A 17,467-nucleotide genomic window follows, 5' to 3' on the forward strand; every position below is an offset into this window, starting at 1 on the left:
GTGCGGCCAGGTACCTCTCCTAAATTACACAAACCATGGCAAGGGCCGGTCCGCCTCATCGAGGTTCCCAACCCACAGTCTGCGCGTGTTCGGTTTGGATCTCGGCGTTGGTTCGTTCACACGTCGCGCTTGAAACCATATGTGGCCCCTCGAGACGATGCGTCATCTCCCGATGTTGCCTTGCCGGGGTCTGTGGCTGCCGACTCACCCTTGCCTGTGCCTGTTGACCTTGCAAGAGCGCCTGTCGTGCCTTTTACAGACAAGCCGGCCGTGACATTGCTGGAGACAGGAGACTCTGCTCGGGGTGTGCCTACCACGGCTGCGGGGACTCCGAGCCCCGCCGCCCTTCCGACCCCGTCGCAGACACGATCGCGACGCACCCCCGACGCTGGGCCTTCAGGGACACGGGACCGGGACGTTGACGGGCCTCCAATAGCGACAGGAGGACTTCATCCTGTCGCTCCTAAAACCTCGTCACGTTCCCGGTCTGCAGGAGGGCCGCCGCCCGTCCGGGACGGACCGGCGACCCGAACGCGCTCAAAGTCCCTTACATTTCGTTAAATTTTACTGTTGTGTTTTGTTGTTGTTGTTATATTTATTGTATGCTTCGTTGTCCTTGAATGTGTGATGGTTGTGTTCGCTCGCATTACTTGTCTCGTTATTGTTCAGCCGAGGTCGGCTGGATTTTCTCTACGGGGGAGGGTGGTGTAATGCGGGCGTAAACGGCTTCGCGGATATGACGTCATGGGGGGGAGGAGTTAGGTCACGTGTGAGAGAGGGGTGAGGTCTTAAGGGAGAGATACCGGAAGAAACGGGAGAGTGTGGGAGACAGAGTTAGAGTGAGGCCACGCAGGGCGGAGGTCGAGGAGTGGCGAGATCGCCACACACACGGGGGAGTAAGACTTGGCATCGTCGGCCAGCGGTGACCAAGCGTGGAGGAACGACGGGCAGCGGTGGAGCTGCAGTGAGGGCAGCGGTGGAGCTGCAGTGAGGGCAGCCGGAGGACTGCACAGGGGATCTGCAGCGGAGCTGCAGACGTGTGGAGGCTACGGGAGCGAGAGCAGCTATGGAGCTGCCAAGGGGAGAGCTCTGAGCAAGGGCCGTGTGGGAAAAGTGTAAGAACCCGAATAAAGGACAACGGAGACAGACCCAGGATCGAGTCCTTTATTACAATTGGAAGGCATGGGCTAGATCAGCTCAATAATAACAGTAGCGGGCTGCTAGACTTTTGTGCAGCCCATGGCTTGTAATTTTCAACATGATGTTCCTGCATCGGCATAACCACACAACATCATGGATGTATGTCGGGTTCAAGCAATAAAATCTGCCTTTTTGGCACCAGGGACCAGTTTCGTGGAAGACAATTTTTTCACGGACCGGGGGGGGGGGGGGGGGGTTCATCATTGGGTCTTTTCTCCTTTTTAATAGAAGCTCTCCAGCGACGTTTGTTTTTTACTCATTTTGGCTAGGGTTAGCTTGTGGACTTACCAAAACTGTGACTGAGACAAGTGCGCAGTGTGGGAAAGAGGCGCGGACGGAAGTGGTAAATTAAATAATGGGCGGGCCACGCGCGAACTCACCGCTCACCTCCTGCTGTGCGGCCCGGTTCCTAACAGGCCACGGACCAGTACCGGTCCGCGGCTCATGTCATTGACACCAGGACCTACCGTGGAGCTGATCTACCCACTGACCATCGGAATGTCATGTGTAAGATGCACCTGCCATTCTTCCACTGCGGTAGTCGGTGTGCACCTAGGACCCCATTCAAGCCCACAGTAGCAACTGGAAATCGCTTGCAGGTGGGGTTGGTATCATCTCCCCCCTCCTGATGCTAAGGGAAATGGGTGAGGTTCAGGACTGGCTCATGTCGGCATTGGTTATACAGCAAGTTGGCACAGTAGGGGGCACAGCTGGTGCAGCTGCCAATCATCTCAGTCAGTCAACCCATGTCACCTGGGTCTGTCCTGTGACTTCCTGTAAGCGAGCATTTGCACTGCATGGGGCCTCAAGGTACATCAGTTTCTTGCACAGGAGAATGGCAGCTGCTGTTATTGTTAATGGTGGTGGGGGTGTATCTCGTGGTGGTGGGGTGGATGTGGTGGTGGTAGTAGTGGTTATGGTAGTGGTTATAGTGCTTGTTGTTATGGTGGTGGTGTTGGGATATGGTGGTGATGATGCAAGTGGTTATGGTGGTCATGGTTTTGGTGGTTACGGTGGTGGTCGTATTGCTGAATGCTATTTTATCATCTTTTTGCCATCATCATCGTGGTTGTTCCCGGCCGTATTGTGGCGGCAGGCAATCGTGGTTACGGACGGTGAGCGCATTCTGGGCCTGGGAGACCTGGGTGTGTACGGAATGGGCATCCCCGTGGGGAAGCTCTGCCTCTACACAGCCTGCGCCGGCATCCGCCCCGAGTGCTGCCTGCCGGTGTGCATCGACGTGGGCACTGACAACGAGGTGTGTGGGGGGTGGCACTGTGGGGGGTAGGATGGGGGAAATATGGGGGGGTTGCGCAGGGCGGGCGTGCAGATGGAGATGTGTGAGAGACACAGGAGCTGGAACTTGGGGCAATGTGGGGGGGCAAGGGACTTAGGGGGTTCGGGTTCGGGTTAGGGCTGTAGTTGGGGTTATAGTTGAAGATAGAGTTGAGGATAATGTTAGTGTGAGGGTTGGGGAGAGTGTTGATAGAGTTGGGGTTGGTTATGGTTATTATTGGGGATAGAGTTAGGATTAGGTTTAGAGTTGGAGTTAGGTTTTGGGATGGAGTTGGCTTTAGGGTTGTTGTTTTGGGTTTAGGGATTACAGGAGCGTTAGAGCGCCATGAGAGAATAAATTGCATACCCCTGTGTGTCGTGAGGACCCCTGTTTGTGTGGTGAGGGCCCCTTTGTGTGTGATGAGAATTCCTGTGTATGTGGTGAGGACCCTTTTTGTTAAGTGAGGTCCCCTTTTGTGTGGTGAGGACCCTGTTTGTGTGGTGAGGTGTATGCATTGATGAATGTTGAACTTATTTCGCACCATACGTATCCAACTGTGCGAATTGGAGGTGCAGGGGGAAGGACAACAACCTAAACACGAAAAACAGTTCTAAAGAAATCGGTTTCAATCTAGATAAAAGAAAGTGCATACCTCTAGTCACTTCCTAATATCGGAAGTAAAAGCGTTCTGGATGGCTGCAGAAGCGCATCTGAAAACGCGCGATGCAGTGACAGTCTTTGTTTGATAGTTAGCGAAATGCCACTGCTAGAATGTCCGGACTTTGTGTGATGGTTTATGCTCTTTGATGAGATCAGCAAGGTATTGTGGTTCATTTGTGGCAAGCACTTTGTGTGTAAGGAGTGCAACCTCATAATGTATTCATTTAGCAACCGAAAGCCAATGCAGCTCAGCGAGCACCGGACGGACATGGTCGGATCTTGCAGTCCCCGTCACGACACGTGCAAAATTATTTTGTACACGCTAATGTATTTGCCAGACGTCCTGTACAGTAGTAAGTTGCAATAATCAAGCATTGTCGATACTATGCTACATGCCACTGTGTTGGCTATGTCACAACTCAATAGTGGCCGAATGTGTCTTTAGAGCCTTGATATGAAAATGGCAGGACCTGACGATATTTTGCATGTGGTGATCAAATGACATTCTGGTTGAGTATGGTGCCGAGGCTCTTTAGATGAGTACAAACTGAATCCTGGAGTCTGCAACCACTACTCCTACTGCTCCCACATTTTTTTCACCTGAGCCCAAGTGTCAACCAGCAAAACCTCCGATTTTCCTGGATTAAGCAGCATTTTGTATCGTGATAACCACACGGGCACCGCTCGCGTGCAATCTTCAAGATTACCGTGGCTTTCCATATCTAACTTTGACTTCACTGCGGTGTACAATTGTGTATCATCAGCATATCGATGGAACGTGATGTCTTGCAATGAGATGACATCGGCCATCAGGGAGATATGTTGAAAATAGAAAGAGCCCGAGGACGGACCCCTGTGATACACCAACTAGGCACGGCATAGGCGATGTCTCTTCATCACCCAGCTTGATAATCTGTGATCGACCATGTAGGTATGACTCAATCCACCCCAATAACATACCTGATACACCGAACCTTGACCTTAGCCACACGATGTGTATCTCATGGTCGATGATGTCGAAGACTGCTGAGAGATCGAGGCCAACCAATGCTGTGGCGTACCGGTCATTCATAATCTTGTAGAGGTCATCATTGATCTTTATTAGAGCTGTCTCATTGCTGTGGAACTTCCGTGTAGGCCGACTGTAATGGGTTGAATCTGCTCGTCGCAGTGACATCAGGAATTCACCGCTTCAGACAAAGGCGCTCTGTGATCCTTGAAATAATAATCAGGTTTGAGATCGGGCGATAGTTTGCGAGGTCACTATGGCTCAAGCCAACTTTTGTCAGGAGCTGTGTTACCTGTGTAGTGAGTCCAACTGAGTCGCAGACATTGTCTTGGGAGCAACACTATTTATTACATCAACTCAACACAACATAACGTAACCTACACTGGGGTGTTGAACGCCCATCTAACCACGCTACGGCAGAACTAGACACGGTCCCGCTATCCAGGTTCGAACCACGAGCTGGGTCCCGGACCGCGTGGCTCGAGGCTTCTTCAACCCGACGTGGATCTTCACTCACCAACAGTCAAGTACCCCGAGCCCCACACGGGGCCCCCGTTATATCGGCCCGGGCTGAGGCTGGCTCTGCCTCTCGCCCCGCCCACCTTCTCCATCTCTCTGGCCCTTTCCCGAAGGCTCCCGAGAGCTCTTCTATACCACATGACCACCCAGCGGCCCCCGTCCACCGGTGGCCCCCCTCCAATATCATCTGGTCATGTGTCGGCAGGTCAACCAGCGTATCATGCCCCACCGTATCCCTGACTGGCTGACACTCTCTCTTGCTCCCTCACCGGGAACCCGCACCGCACACTGTACGTGATGCCTCTGCACGAACCAGCGCTCACCCAAGCCCCGCTAGGGCTGGTACTACGCCTAGTAACCGGGTTCCACATAATGACAACATTATCCGCCGTGGCCTCACAAGCCCAGCACTACACAGTGACATTCACAGTCACTACACCTGTGCCAATTTTAACCAGTCTGGAAAACAGCCCTGGCTGAGTGAAAGATTTGACAGGTGGACAATCGGCGGCGCAAGCATGATTTGGCAGCCGTGCGATGAACATTGACACCTTTGTCACTGACGTTGGTGCCAGGGTCTCGAATTTTGCATTGGTTCAAGTTTGATCAAAGTCATATTGCAGACCAGGAGAATGTATTGCATTCAAGTTAGAAACTACCGTCTTGATCGTGGCTTTTTTTAATGGTGAAAAACGTTGCAAGTACTGTGCACAGACCAGTTTGACAAGTTGATGGGTGATTGGAGTGCAGCAGAACCTTCACTACACACAGCAGAACACAGCGGTCGCGAGCCGACTCTAAGATGTGCAGAGCATAGAATGATCTGCGAGACTCAATAATGAGTCGGTTGGCAGATCTGCAGGCGGCTGTGTAAGCGAGTTATACAGTCTTAGAACCAGTTTTCTTCCAAAGATACTTCAGCCTCCTCCGGGTATGTTTCACTGCGATTTTATCCGGTGACAGCTAGTTACTACGCACTTTTTTCCCCGTTCTCTTTGTGCTTGTTCTGATGGCCACCAGTTCATCAAGAACAGCAGTGATGTCACTTTATAATTGAGCTGCAAATTAATCGACAGTCGATGCAGAATTTATAAACATCGATGATAACCGGATCTTCTGATGGAAAGCATCGTGATCCAGTCGTTCGCAATCTCTGTATGTGATCGTTGTGACGGGTGGGCGAATAATCGGTAATGCCACTTTGGACTGTCACGAGACTGTGATCTGAAATACGTCTTCGATAACTACGTTGGTCACAGCTATGGCATTGGTGGATGTGAAGATGTGATCCAGTATATTTTCTGAGTGACATGTTTCGCCAATGACGTGTTGGGTTCAACTTTGACTGTCGATAATCTCGGCGAGATCACTGTACCGGTCGGTCCAGGACAGTTCAGATCACTAAAGTTGATGTAGTGAGAACCAAATGACCCACAGTCTAGCAGACCAGAAAGATTAATAAAGAATTCCGACAGCGGTGAAGTCGGCGGTCAATATATGACAACAATTGTAAACCCCCGATGCAAGGAATGGTCCTTGCAAGCTTTGACATCAAGCCATTATTCAGACTATGTCGTAGGTTGATGACAAGTCCACAAAATCTGCGCCGGTCTTCCTCAAGAGTGATGGGGCAGTTGTGGAGAAAGTGGATCATTTTCTGTAATAGACAATGTGCTTATGGCCAACTCCGGTTTAGCAGCTGATGTCTCACTCCGAATCAATCGAGCGGCATTATATTTTCCTCAGCAGCGTAACATTTTGTGGAAGCTACCTGGCCTGTCGTTACATACAAAGCTCTGGGTTTTTTTTACCAGAGTCATGCCCTTCCTTTATGCTTGCGAAATGTGGAGCCCTTTAAAGGAACATCTGTGCCGGTTTGAAACATTCAGGCTCATCTGCCTACGATCCATCCTGGGTTTAACCAAACTGAATTGTGTAAGAAGTTCACAGACCCTTGAAAGATCTGGAAAAAGTCCCATCGGTGAGCGCCTCCGGTAAGCGAGGCTGCCTTGGCTGGGTCATGTAGCCCGCATGCCCAGCCACTGCATGCCCAAGCCGTTTCTGTTTGGCTGGATAGATAGGGCTAAATGGATGTGACACGGGCTAGAGAAGAGATGGACTGATGTGGTACAAAAGGGTGTGAAGCTGATTGGATTTGCCGATGATTGGTACCAGAGTTGGGGTTACGGTTATAGTTGGGGATAGAGTTGGGATTAGATTTAGAGTTGGGGTTAGGGTTTGGGATGGAGTTGGGTTTAGGGTTGTTGCTAGTTTTGGGGTTAGGGGTTACAGGAGCGTTAGAGTGACGTAAGTGAGAAGAAGTTGCAGACCCCTGTGTGTGTGGTGAGGACCCCTGTGTGTGTGGTGTGGTTCCCCGTTTGTGTGTGGTGAGAATCCGGTGTTTGTGTGGTAAGCACCCCTCTGCGTGGTGTGGACCCCGTGTGTGTGGTAGGCACCCCCGTGTGTGTGGTGAGGCCCTGTATGTATGCGGTGAGAACCTCGTGTGTGTGTGTGGTGAGGACCTCGCGCGTGTGTGGTGAGGACCTCACGCGTGTGTGGTGAGGACCTCACGTGTGTATGGCCAGGACCCTGTCTGATTGTAAGGACCCCTTTGTGTGACCCCAGTCCCTGCTGGAGGACCCCTTCTACATGGGGCTCTACCAGAAGCGCGACCGCTCGGAGTGCTACGACGAGCTCATCGACGAGTTCATGGAGGCCGTTGTCGAGAAGTGAGTCACGTGACAGCGACTTGCCTGGGGGAGCCCTGTTGGACAGCGGGAGCCAGGTTGGACAGGGGGAGCCGTATTAGACAGGGCGATCTGTGTTGGATAGGGTCGAGCCGTATTTGACAGGGACCTCTGTGTTGGGACAGGGGGAGCCGTGTTAGACAGGGGAATCTTTGTTGGACAGGGGGCGCCATGTTGGAGAGGGGGAGCCGTGTTGGACAGAGTGACCTGTGTTGGAGAGGGGGAGCCGCGTTGGAGGGCGGGAGCCATATTGGAGGACGGGAGCCGTGTTAGACGGGGAGCTGCATTCAAAAGCTAACACATTTGACCGAGATGTGAGTGGCAAAATGAGCGACTCGTTAATGAAACACGGCTTGCGGGACCCCTCCCTCCTACTCTCCTCTTCCTTCTCTCCCTCCTTTTCCTTGTGCCACGCAGGTACGGCTACAACACCCTGATCCAGTTTGAAGACTTCGGGAACCACAACGCATTCCGCCTCATGCGCAAATATCGCGAGAAATACTGCACCTTCAACGATGACATCCAGGGCACGAGTACCCACACCCCCAGCGTTCCCCCCTCACTACCACTCCCCACCTCCGGGACCTGGCCTTGTGCCACCATTCTTGTCATCGGCGTCGAGGGACATCGACCGGCGGCGGTGATGGCTGTGCCTAGCGTGCCGCTGTATGTGGCGTGCGCCGATCCTGACTCGGTCTTCTCCTCACTCCCTCTCCACCTCCTGCGGTGCAGGAACGGCAGCAGTGGCACTGGCTGGGATGCTGGCAGCGCAGAAGGTGACGGGGACAACGCTGTCTCAGAGCCGCTTCCTCTTCCTCGGCGCCGGGGAGGTGGGGAGCCGGCCAGCGCACCAACACCCACACAAACGGGAGCATGCACAAACCAGTATATAACTGCTACAGCCGCTAAGTTGTGGTAATGTCACCACGGCACTTGTGCCAGGCTACGTGCACTTTGAGGCCACGTGAAGTGTCGGAGGCCTGCTGGAGGTCATGGGACAGACACAGGTGCTATGGGTTGACTGAGATGACTGACAGATGCACCACCTGTGCTCCCCACTTTGCCAACTTGCTGCGTTTTAGTCACCCAGCACTATGCTCGTTGTTAGTAGTTTCGCTCCTCTGTCCTCTGTTGGTGTTAGAGGGCAGCTGCCTCCCAACTGCCCAGTAGCGTCGTCCTTCACGAGCCTATGCTCTCTCACACGGGTGCTCGTTCCCTCCTCCCCTCATCTCGCACAGGCGGCCACCGGCATCGCAAATCTAATCGTTATGGCGCTCACGGAGCAGGGCGTGCCACCCGTGGATGCATACGGGCAGGTGTGGATGTACGACAAGCACGGCCTCATGGTCAAGGTGAGGGCTGCACACTCTTCTGCGCTCAGCAGAGCTCCCGTGGCGCGAGGCCAATTACCGTGAATGTCCATTGAGTGGTCTCGTGATCTTTGCAAGCTTCATCATGGGTGGCGACATTGCCCGGTTTGAATCTTGACGGGCCTGCTTTAAACTTAGGATGCTATGCAGAGTCCGCCTCATGCGCAAATACCGCGAGATATACTGCACCTTCAACGATGACATCCAGGGCACGAGTACCCACACCCCCCACCGTCCCCCCCCCACTACCACTCCCCACCTCTGGGATCTGGCCTTGTGCCACCATTCCTGTCATCGGCGTCGAGGGACATCGACCGGCGGCGGTGATGGCTGTGCCTGTGATGTAATTCGAAGGGGAGTTGGCCATTGTGTGCCGGCATAATTGTCCAGACTTTTATACATTTTCTCAGAGCTTAAATAGAGCCAAAATTTAAGTGTTAAACAAACATTGTTCACTCAGTGGCTACCGCCAGACTCAAACTGTTCTTAAGGAATAAACATTCCATATCTGCGCCAGTACAAGATATATATTATGTAAAAACTCCATGCGGAAGCCCCGTTCTGTACACTAGCCCCGCATTGGGAAAACCTGCAGTTCTACGGTGATTGTGGCCGCGATACACTGCAGGTTGCAGTGCTCATTTAACCGCGATATTCTGTGTTCGCCATAATTTATCGGTTACAGTACCTGCACTATTGTGGTCTTTGACCCCGATACTCTACCCTACTGAACTGACTGTACCGTGATCTCTCGACCAAATTAGTCTCAAGAGCCAGGCCCAGGATAAGTAGGCCTTGAGGAGCCCCTCCAAGATGCACCTGAGGAATTCCCGACCCAGCATTACTCCTGCGCAGGGTTGGAGAAAGAGGTTCCCCCAGGGCGACTCAGAAGACCCTGGTCTGAGCAGCCATCTAATCTTGACTGGGATGGATTTCTTTTCGAGCTTGTACTTGTGGAGGCCAGGTTTAGGGCAGCCCTGTCCGGGTTGCCTCCCCAGGACCAAGTCCAAGCACCACAGGCACCCTTCCGGGTAATAATAATTATAATTTGCTTTTATACTGCATCATTCATGCAATCTCATCCCACAACACTGCGCATACATTATCCAGTTTCATACAAAAAATAAAAAAATAAAACCCCACTAATTATCAAAAAAAAGGAATACATAAATAATGAGAAAAAAATGCACGTAAGAAAAATAATCGCAGAGAAGCCTCGGGGGCAGTCGGGCTAGGAAGATGAAGGCTAAGGCTAAAGTTTAATCTTCAAGGCAAGGGATTTCTTTTTCTTCAGATAGGTATGATAAAAATTTTTTTAAAATATTTATTGCATCATTCATGCAAAATCCCACCAAATAGTGATTCTGAGGCTCCTTGTAATAATTATAATTACAAAAGATATATTTTTTGAACCATAAAAAATAACAATTCCTGGGGAACTCCGATTCGCAGGAAGGTTCAGCCTCATCTTCCTCAGCCTTTGAGACTGGGGGGGATTTTTATATCCACCACTTTATCCGTAGGGCTTGTGGCTCCTGAGTTCAGTGGTTACGGAGGGCAAGTCCAAAAAAGACAAGGAGAGGAAGAAACAAACTTCCCCCCTTTATGTCCCTCTGCCTCTGCTGAACTTCCGATTAGATGCTTTACGGTCGCTGAAATCAGTGGACTGGAGCTATGCTGTGTCTGAGGACCAGCGCGAGCAGCTATTAGTGGTTCTGCCACATTTTGCCTCATAAGCACGCTGCCTGGGAATACCTCTCTTTGGTTCTTCCTGACTCGGTGGACAGCCCTGCTTAACAAGGAGGCTCAGAAGGCAGTCTCTCTGTCTGTCCAGGCCACGGTGTATGTAACATACAAGGAAACATTGTCAGTTTTAAGTCTAAGGTCAATTATTAAGCTGGCCTTTACCTGGTTAATTGGAATGGATATGGTTGTCGTGATGACTGCCATTTGTTCTCTTTTGTACACGCTGCAGACTATGAAGGCCTCACTGGCTTGAGGGTCGGTTCCTTTTTGGGAAAAAAACACCCAGGAGGCCCGTGCCCTCAAGGAGAGTGAGCAGCTGGAGAAGGCCATGGCCTACCTAGTTTTTTCATAGTACCCAGTCCTACATTTAGCCCTATGCCCACCAGTCTGGTCAAAGAGGGGGTCAGCCCTTCTGGAGGGGTCGGGCCTTTGACAGGGAAACCCAGGGGTCGAGTTTGCTTCTCAGGTGGCTATGACAAGTCCTCTTGTCCCCCTGTCCTCCAACAGTGAGGGGGGCCCTGAGGCGCTAGTAGCTCCAGTGCCTTACCAGCAAGTGGGTCGTTTCTCTCATTCTCCACTCAGGACAAGTAGGTCCTTGGCTTCTTGGAATGAGGCTGTGTGTTGGGAGTTCCATGGTCATCTCCGCGGGCCTCTCTGGGTCAACTCCAGTACACCACAGGCCCCTGCATTGACACTGGCCTTGGAAACAGAGGTGTCAAGGTTGGCCGACACACGGGCGATTGTGAAGATTTGGGCTGTCAATGATGCTTAGGCCATTCTTGCCGGCCACCACTGCTTTATGCGCTTTTGCATGATGGGTCGTCACTGGCGTTTCCGCATCGTTCTCTTCGGCCTTACGTTCAATGGGGCTAATTGTCTTTTGTCCCCCTCGCAATGACTCGAGCAACTGAGCGCTATTCTCGACATTGTCCAGACTCGGGCTTTCATGACACCCGAGAAGATAGCCACTATGCCCGGTCTGGTCGTTTTTCTATTTTCCACTAATGGTGGCCCAGCCCGGTCTTTTCTGGTGCTCGTCGGCCAGCATCACGGTCGACGTCCTCCCTTGGTTTGTCTACGCGTGTGAGCCCTACATGGTCTTTTTGCTCAAGAATAATAACAATTGACATTTATAAGGCGCAATTCATCCAGGGATCTCAGTGTACCAAAGGGACCCTGTCTTGGGCACTATGGGCCATTTTGTGGCCCTCCAGACAAAATCAGGGACCTCCACTATTGGGCCCTTGCAGCCGATCTCAACCAGAGGGAGCCTCTGGGCTTCTTCAATGAGCAGCTCGTGGTCGAGACGAACGCCTGCCTGCTCAGCTGGGGCGCATTCTCTGAGCCTTAGGCAGTGCAGGGGCTCCTGCAGACAAATACCCCTCCAGCATCAATGTCCTCGATCTCCGCACAATTTGTTCAGTGCTGATTCAGCTGCGCTTAGTCGTCTCGGGCAAGCGGCTAAGCAGGTAGTCAATAGATCCTGGTGAATGGTCTCTACACCCGGTGGTTTTTGGTCCACGCGTTAGCCGCTTCTGGTTGCCTGCCACCGACTGGGTTGCTGTGAACAATGCAAAGCTGCCCGATTATGCGTTGCACTACCTTTGGCCCTGCGCTTTCGCCATGGATGCAGTGACATGGCCATGGGGGCAGGGTCGGACCTATTGTTTGTCTGCTTTTCCCCTGGTACCCAGGGTGCTCCAGAAGGTACAGAAGGAGGGGGCTTACGCCAGTTCAGCAGGGGACACGGGCACGTTTTTATTGCTACTCCTGTGTATTTTATTACCTTTATTCTATTTTATTTGTGATGTATAATTGTTTTTTTACTTTATACCACAATCGTTTTATACTCTTTATTTTATTTATTTGTAGCTAAAATCAGCTGCTTGCAGGTGTGGCCTTCCCATGTTGCTGCAACACACAGCCTGGACTCTCCTTGAGGGGCGCCACGGTGATGAGATGTTAACTACCTCACCTGGTATACAGGAGGTCGTGGGTTTGATCCCGACCCTGATGCCTGTATATTTGGAATTTCAATGTTCTCCCTGTGGTCACATGAATTTTTCTCCAGGTCCTCCAGTTTTCCTCTCCATACTTACACTTATACTTACTTAGAGTATTTAATTGATATAAATTTATACTTGATAAGCAACTTTAATGAGCTATCATTTGTGACCAGGTCACTTCTGAAAAAGAGCTATGTAGCTCAGTGTGCCTTATCTTGTGAAATAAAATAGTTTATTTGTACCAGCCCTGGTGAGACACTGCCTCACCAACACTTCACCTGGAATGGTACATTCTACAAGCAAGTTGAAGTTACCCCAATGGGTTCTCCCTTATCTCCAGTGGTAGCAAATGTTTTCATGGAAAATTTTGAGACAGATGCCATCCAGACATCCATCCTACGTCCTTCCTTGTGGAAGAGATATGTCGATGACACGTTCGTCATCTGGCCACATGACCTGCCAGCTCTGAACCAATTCTTCAACCACATCAATTCCATACACCCAGCCATCCAATTCACCACGGAAATGGAAAAGGATGGCAAGTTACCATTCTTGGATATTTTAATCGAAAAGAGACCAGATGGCTCATTGGGACACTGTCTACAGGAAAGCCACCCACATGGATGCCTATCTAAGACCTGACTCCCACCACCATCCAGCCCAGAAGAATTCCCTCATCAAAACTTTACACCATGGAGCTTGTTGCATTTACGACCATCACCACCTAGCCAGTGAACTGGAGCACGTACACCAAGCCCTCAAGATGAATGGATATGCGGATTGCACAATCCGTAAAGCTGTCACCCCAACCGTGGGGAGAGAACCACCTGAGGACCCAATCAAAACCATCACCTTGTCATACATATGTAATGCGGGCGTAAACGACCTCCCGGAAGTGACGTCATGGGGGGAGGAGTTACGTCACGTGGGGGAGAGGGTAAGGGTCTATAAGGGGGGTAACCGGAAGCAGTCGGGAGTGATCGGGGACTGGGAAAGTGAGAGGCCACGCAGGGCGAAGGGTGAGGAGAGAGTGGCGAGGTCGCCACACACCCGAGCCACGAGGATCGGCACCGTCGGCCAACGGTGACCGACCCCGGAGCAGGAGGAGCAGCGAGGAGGCTGCAGAGAGCAGCGGGTCTGCAAGGGAGGAGTCGGGCAGCAGGGGTCTGCACGACGTGACAGCAGCGGGGCTGCTAGGAGGGAGTTTGGGCTACGTGAGCGACAGCAGCCTGGGGCTGCAGAGTGGAGAGTCTATAGGGGAGTACCGTGAGGGAAAAGAGATCGAACCCAAATAAAGGACACAGGACAGAGAGAAGCGTCCGAGTCTTTTATTACACATAGCAGGGGTCACCAAAAATATTTCCAAAATCATGAGCAAACCAGATCTAGGTCCGATTCAACACAGTACATATAATTTGTGATCTGATCCCATCTGTGAAGGATGTGATCCCTGACATGTGTAGTGTGGTAAATACTGACGAATAAACTTCTTATGAGGCAACACGTTGTTTTTTGTCTTTACTACAGGGTCCCTATCATGAAGGGTATATCGGTCCCTTCACCCGATACCTAGGGAGCTATGGCCTCCGAACTATGCGGGACCTAACACTGGTAACCCGCTCCCTATCATCCTCCGGCTGGGACCTAGGGGAGGCTAACTGACCCTGACCTCCTGGTCCGTGGGTCCTGACCACTGGCCTCACTGAAATCCGGCCCTTAGAAGGACTGCGGATCTTGGGGTCCAGGGTCCTATTCTCCAGCCCGGTCTTCAGTTTGCAGATAACTGAGCCAGAGCTCTGAGTGCTCTGGCTTATATACTCGTTCGTGGCTTGCTCCGCCCTAGCCATGCCCTCGTTCTGGAACACTGGGCGATCCGGGAAGGTGACATCATTCCCCCGTTCCCCCCCACCCGGGGGCCTGGGGAATGTGTCCCAGGATCCGTTTACTGGGATCCGCCGTTGGCCTCTTTCTGGCCCATGGGCATTTGCCCTGGCGAGGTAACGCCTCTGCACTCTATTGACAATAAGTGGAACTACAGGGCTGTTGAATGGTGAGTGACAATCACCCCTGCACATGCAATACCCCGGTGTCTACAAACTAAGCTGTGCCTGCGGCAGTAGTTACATGGGGGAAAGTAGGCGACATGTCTCGGACCGTGTTCGCGAACACAAGGCAGATCTGAAACACGGTAGGACCTACACCTCTGCCGTGGCTGATAATTGTTTTAACGCTTTGGGCACATGCGAAATTGATTTTGGCAAGACGAAGGTACTCTGCAAACCCACTGGCTATCAACAAAGATTTGTTCATGAAGCCGTCCAGATATATAAACACAGACACAATTTCAACCGAGGAATATGGGTACAAACTGAGCAATCATTGAAAGGACGTTATTAACCAGGTGAAGTCATAACTGGCTGTGATGCTTCCATCCTACCTGCCTATGTTAGCAGTTATTTCTGACTCTCTGAGTTACATTACCTTGTTAAATGCCTTTACATTAACAGGCTAAATGTCTCACTAATATAGCTGCTGCTCCCTTTTCCTCGATGCGGTGGTGGGGCTCGTTTAATAGGCTGAATGTCTCTCATTAACACAGCCGCTGCTGCGGGAGCCGTCTCACATTGACATGCTAATCTCTAATCTCGAGCAATACATGCTAATCTCTAGCAACACAATAACCGAGGTATACCTAGTTCTGCGATCTTACATTTACTTGCAAATTCCATCTCTAGCCCCGCCCACTTACCCTTGGGTTGTACCCATCTCAAACCTATATAAACTTTGGCTGCAGTAGCTCTCTCGCTATATTTCTTCATGCCTCAGCAGTCCGCGTGCTGTATTTTTTCACCTCAAGACGATTGCTAGTGTTGCGATCGAAACGCCGTGATTTATTATTTATTATTTTTCTATCTACATGAAATTACCGAAAGACCCAAAGAGTATAAAAATAGTTTATTGTTGTCCAACAGCTATGTACAAGCTCACGCATATAGAACAGTATGGTACATTAACGTTACAACACTATACACTTGCATTTTAATACACAGCAAAACACACTTTCATATTACAACAAAGGTATTACATTCAAATACAGAAATCCTTTCCCAACCGCAGGGGGTTAGGTTCCTGGAAAAGGCTGCGGTAGACAAACCCACGGTTCTTAAAGTATAGGGGCCTAAGGGAAATAGGGGGCTCGAGGAACCGCGGACGCGGTCAGACTCATCGTAGCTTAACTAATTAGCCTGTTTATTAACTAAACACCGAATAACATACAGTACAGGTAGTCCCCGATTAAATCGATAAATGCGTTCTTGAAAATCTTTGTGGAAGGTAAAATAGTGTTAATTGAGCACTCCTATCCCACAAAAAATATATGTAAAAAGGGGGAGTTGCGTTCCAAGCCCCCAAACTCGATCGACAAATGTATCATTTTTATTAATTTATTATGACTATACTTTGGTTAGTGCTTTCATTATTTCCTTTTTTATGTATATTTTATGCACGAATAACATTTAAAAAGAAAAGAAACAATGATGAAGGTAACCTAAAGTAAAGAATACTGTCGTCTGCGCTTGTGAGTTGTGATGGGTGGAGTGGAGAGAGAGCGAAAAAGTGTAAGAATGAAAAACGGATCAGTTTAGTTAACACTTTTAACAAATTCGAACGTTTTTGTACATAAATAACACATTTATCTTGTTCAGGTTTTAAACCTGCAATTATAAATTCCGTCGGATGGTTCGCAGTGTACCATCATGCAAGCCAGTAGCACGGACAATATTACAATGTGCGCTCATTGTTCTCATAACGCTTAAGCACATCAAGTTTTTGCTCTCATGTTACCACTTTTATTCTTTTCTAACTTATACTACCACTAGAAGCATCACCACCACGTTTCTCACCTTTACCAGCCATCACGAATGTAAATGCAAATGTATAGAATTGCGATATTAACCGCGCGCATGTCTGAGCTAGCATGAGGCGGAACAAAGACTGAGTGGGGTGGCTCGCTGCTGCTGCTCGCTGCCTGCGACGCTTGTATTGCCTCATGCTTGGGTACTGTACTGTACACGGGAACATGGTGAAAAATTCCGCTTCTGGAAAATTCCACAAAAATTGTGTGAAATCGTGTTAAGTTGACTTCGTTATAAAGGAGCTTCGTTGCCAGAGGCTCCGTTAACCAAGGTATTCCTGTAGTTGACAGCTCAGTTCAATCACAGGCAGTAGCAGCAACTGCCTGGATTCAAACCCAGGATATGGTGCTGGCTCAGTGCTCTGGCCTCTGATCCACCCAGACACCTGTCCACCCTATGATCTCAGAGTATCTGTGACACATCCATTGTCCTCTACACAGGTCCTTCATGCATGTTTATCCATTGTGTGTCCATTGAGTGTTCCCGTCACGTGACCGTCACATGACACACGTGTGATTGCCACATTTAATCCCACGACCATCATGTGACTGCTGAGCCTTTGCAGTGTGACCCATGACGTGACCACCATGTGTTTATTGTGTGACCAACGACATGCCTGCTTCTTAACCTATGCGTGTCCTGTCGTGTGACCGTACTGTGTCCGTCCTCTGCACGCCCTCAGGGCCGAGCAGCCGGCATCGACCATAACCAGGAGCTGTTTGCCCACGCGCCACCCCCTCAGCCGGTCACCTCCTTCCTGGATGCGGTACAGCAGCTGAAGCCAACGGCTATCATCGGTAATGGTCGTACAGACGGCCCCACGCTCACCGCAACAAAACAGGCCCGTTGACTCTCCCGCTCACCTGCCCACAAACCCTCCTGCTCGAATGCTCACCTGCTCGCTCATCATCCTGCTGACCTGACCCCCCCCCCACTCGCCCTCCCGCTCACCCGCCCGCTCATCCTCCCGCTTGCTCGCTCACCTGCCCACCTGCCTGGCCACCTTCACCTCACCTGCTG

The 17,467-nt window shown here is 50.8% G+C and overlaps 1 protein-coding gene across 1 annotated transcript in view; it reads left to right on the forward strand.

Annotated features, from left to right (window-relative positions):
* The window catches only part of ME2 (malic enzyme 2), a 76,141-nt gene that overhangs the window by 33,382 nt on the left and 25,292 nt on the right, over nt 1-17,467 (forward strand). Inside the window, exons 6-11 of the mRNA XM_078879382.1 lie at nt 2,297-2,458; nt 7,290-7,393; nt 7,829-7,938; nt 8,144-8,241; nt 8,650-8,763; nt 17,130-17,244. Of these exons, the coding sequence (XP_078735508.1) occupies nt 2,297-2,458; nt 7,290-7,393; nt 7,829-7,938; nt 8,144-8,241; nt 8,650-8,763; nt 17,130-17,244 (703 nt within the window). The remainder of the gene's footprint in view (nt 1-2,296; nt 2,459-7,289; nt 7,394-7,828; nt 7,939-8,143; nt 8,242-8,649; nt 8,764-17,129; nt 17,245-17,467) is intronic.

Source organism: Lampetra fluviatilis, chromosome 53, assembly GCF_964198595.1.
Source record: "Lampetra fluviatilis chromosome 53, kcLamFluv1.1, whole genome shotgun sequence".
In the NCBI taxonomy this organism is placed as follows: Eukaryota; Metazoa; Chordata; class Hyperoartia; order Petromyzontiformes; family Petromyzontidae; genus Lampetra; species Lampetra fluviatilis.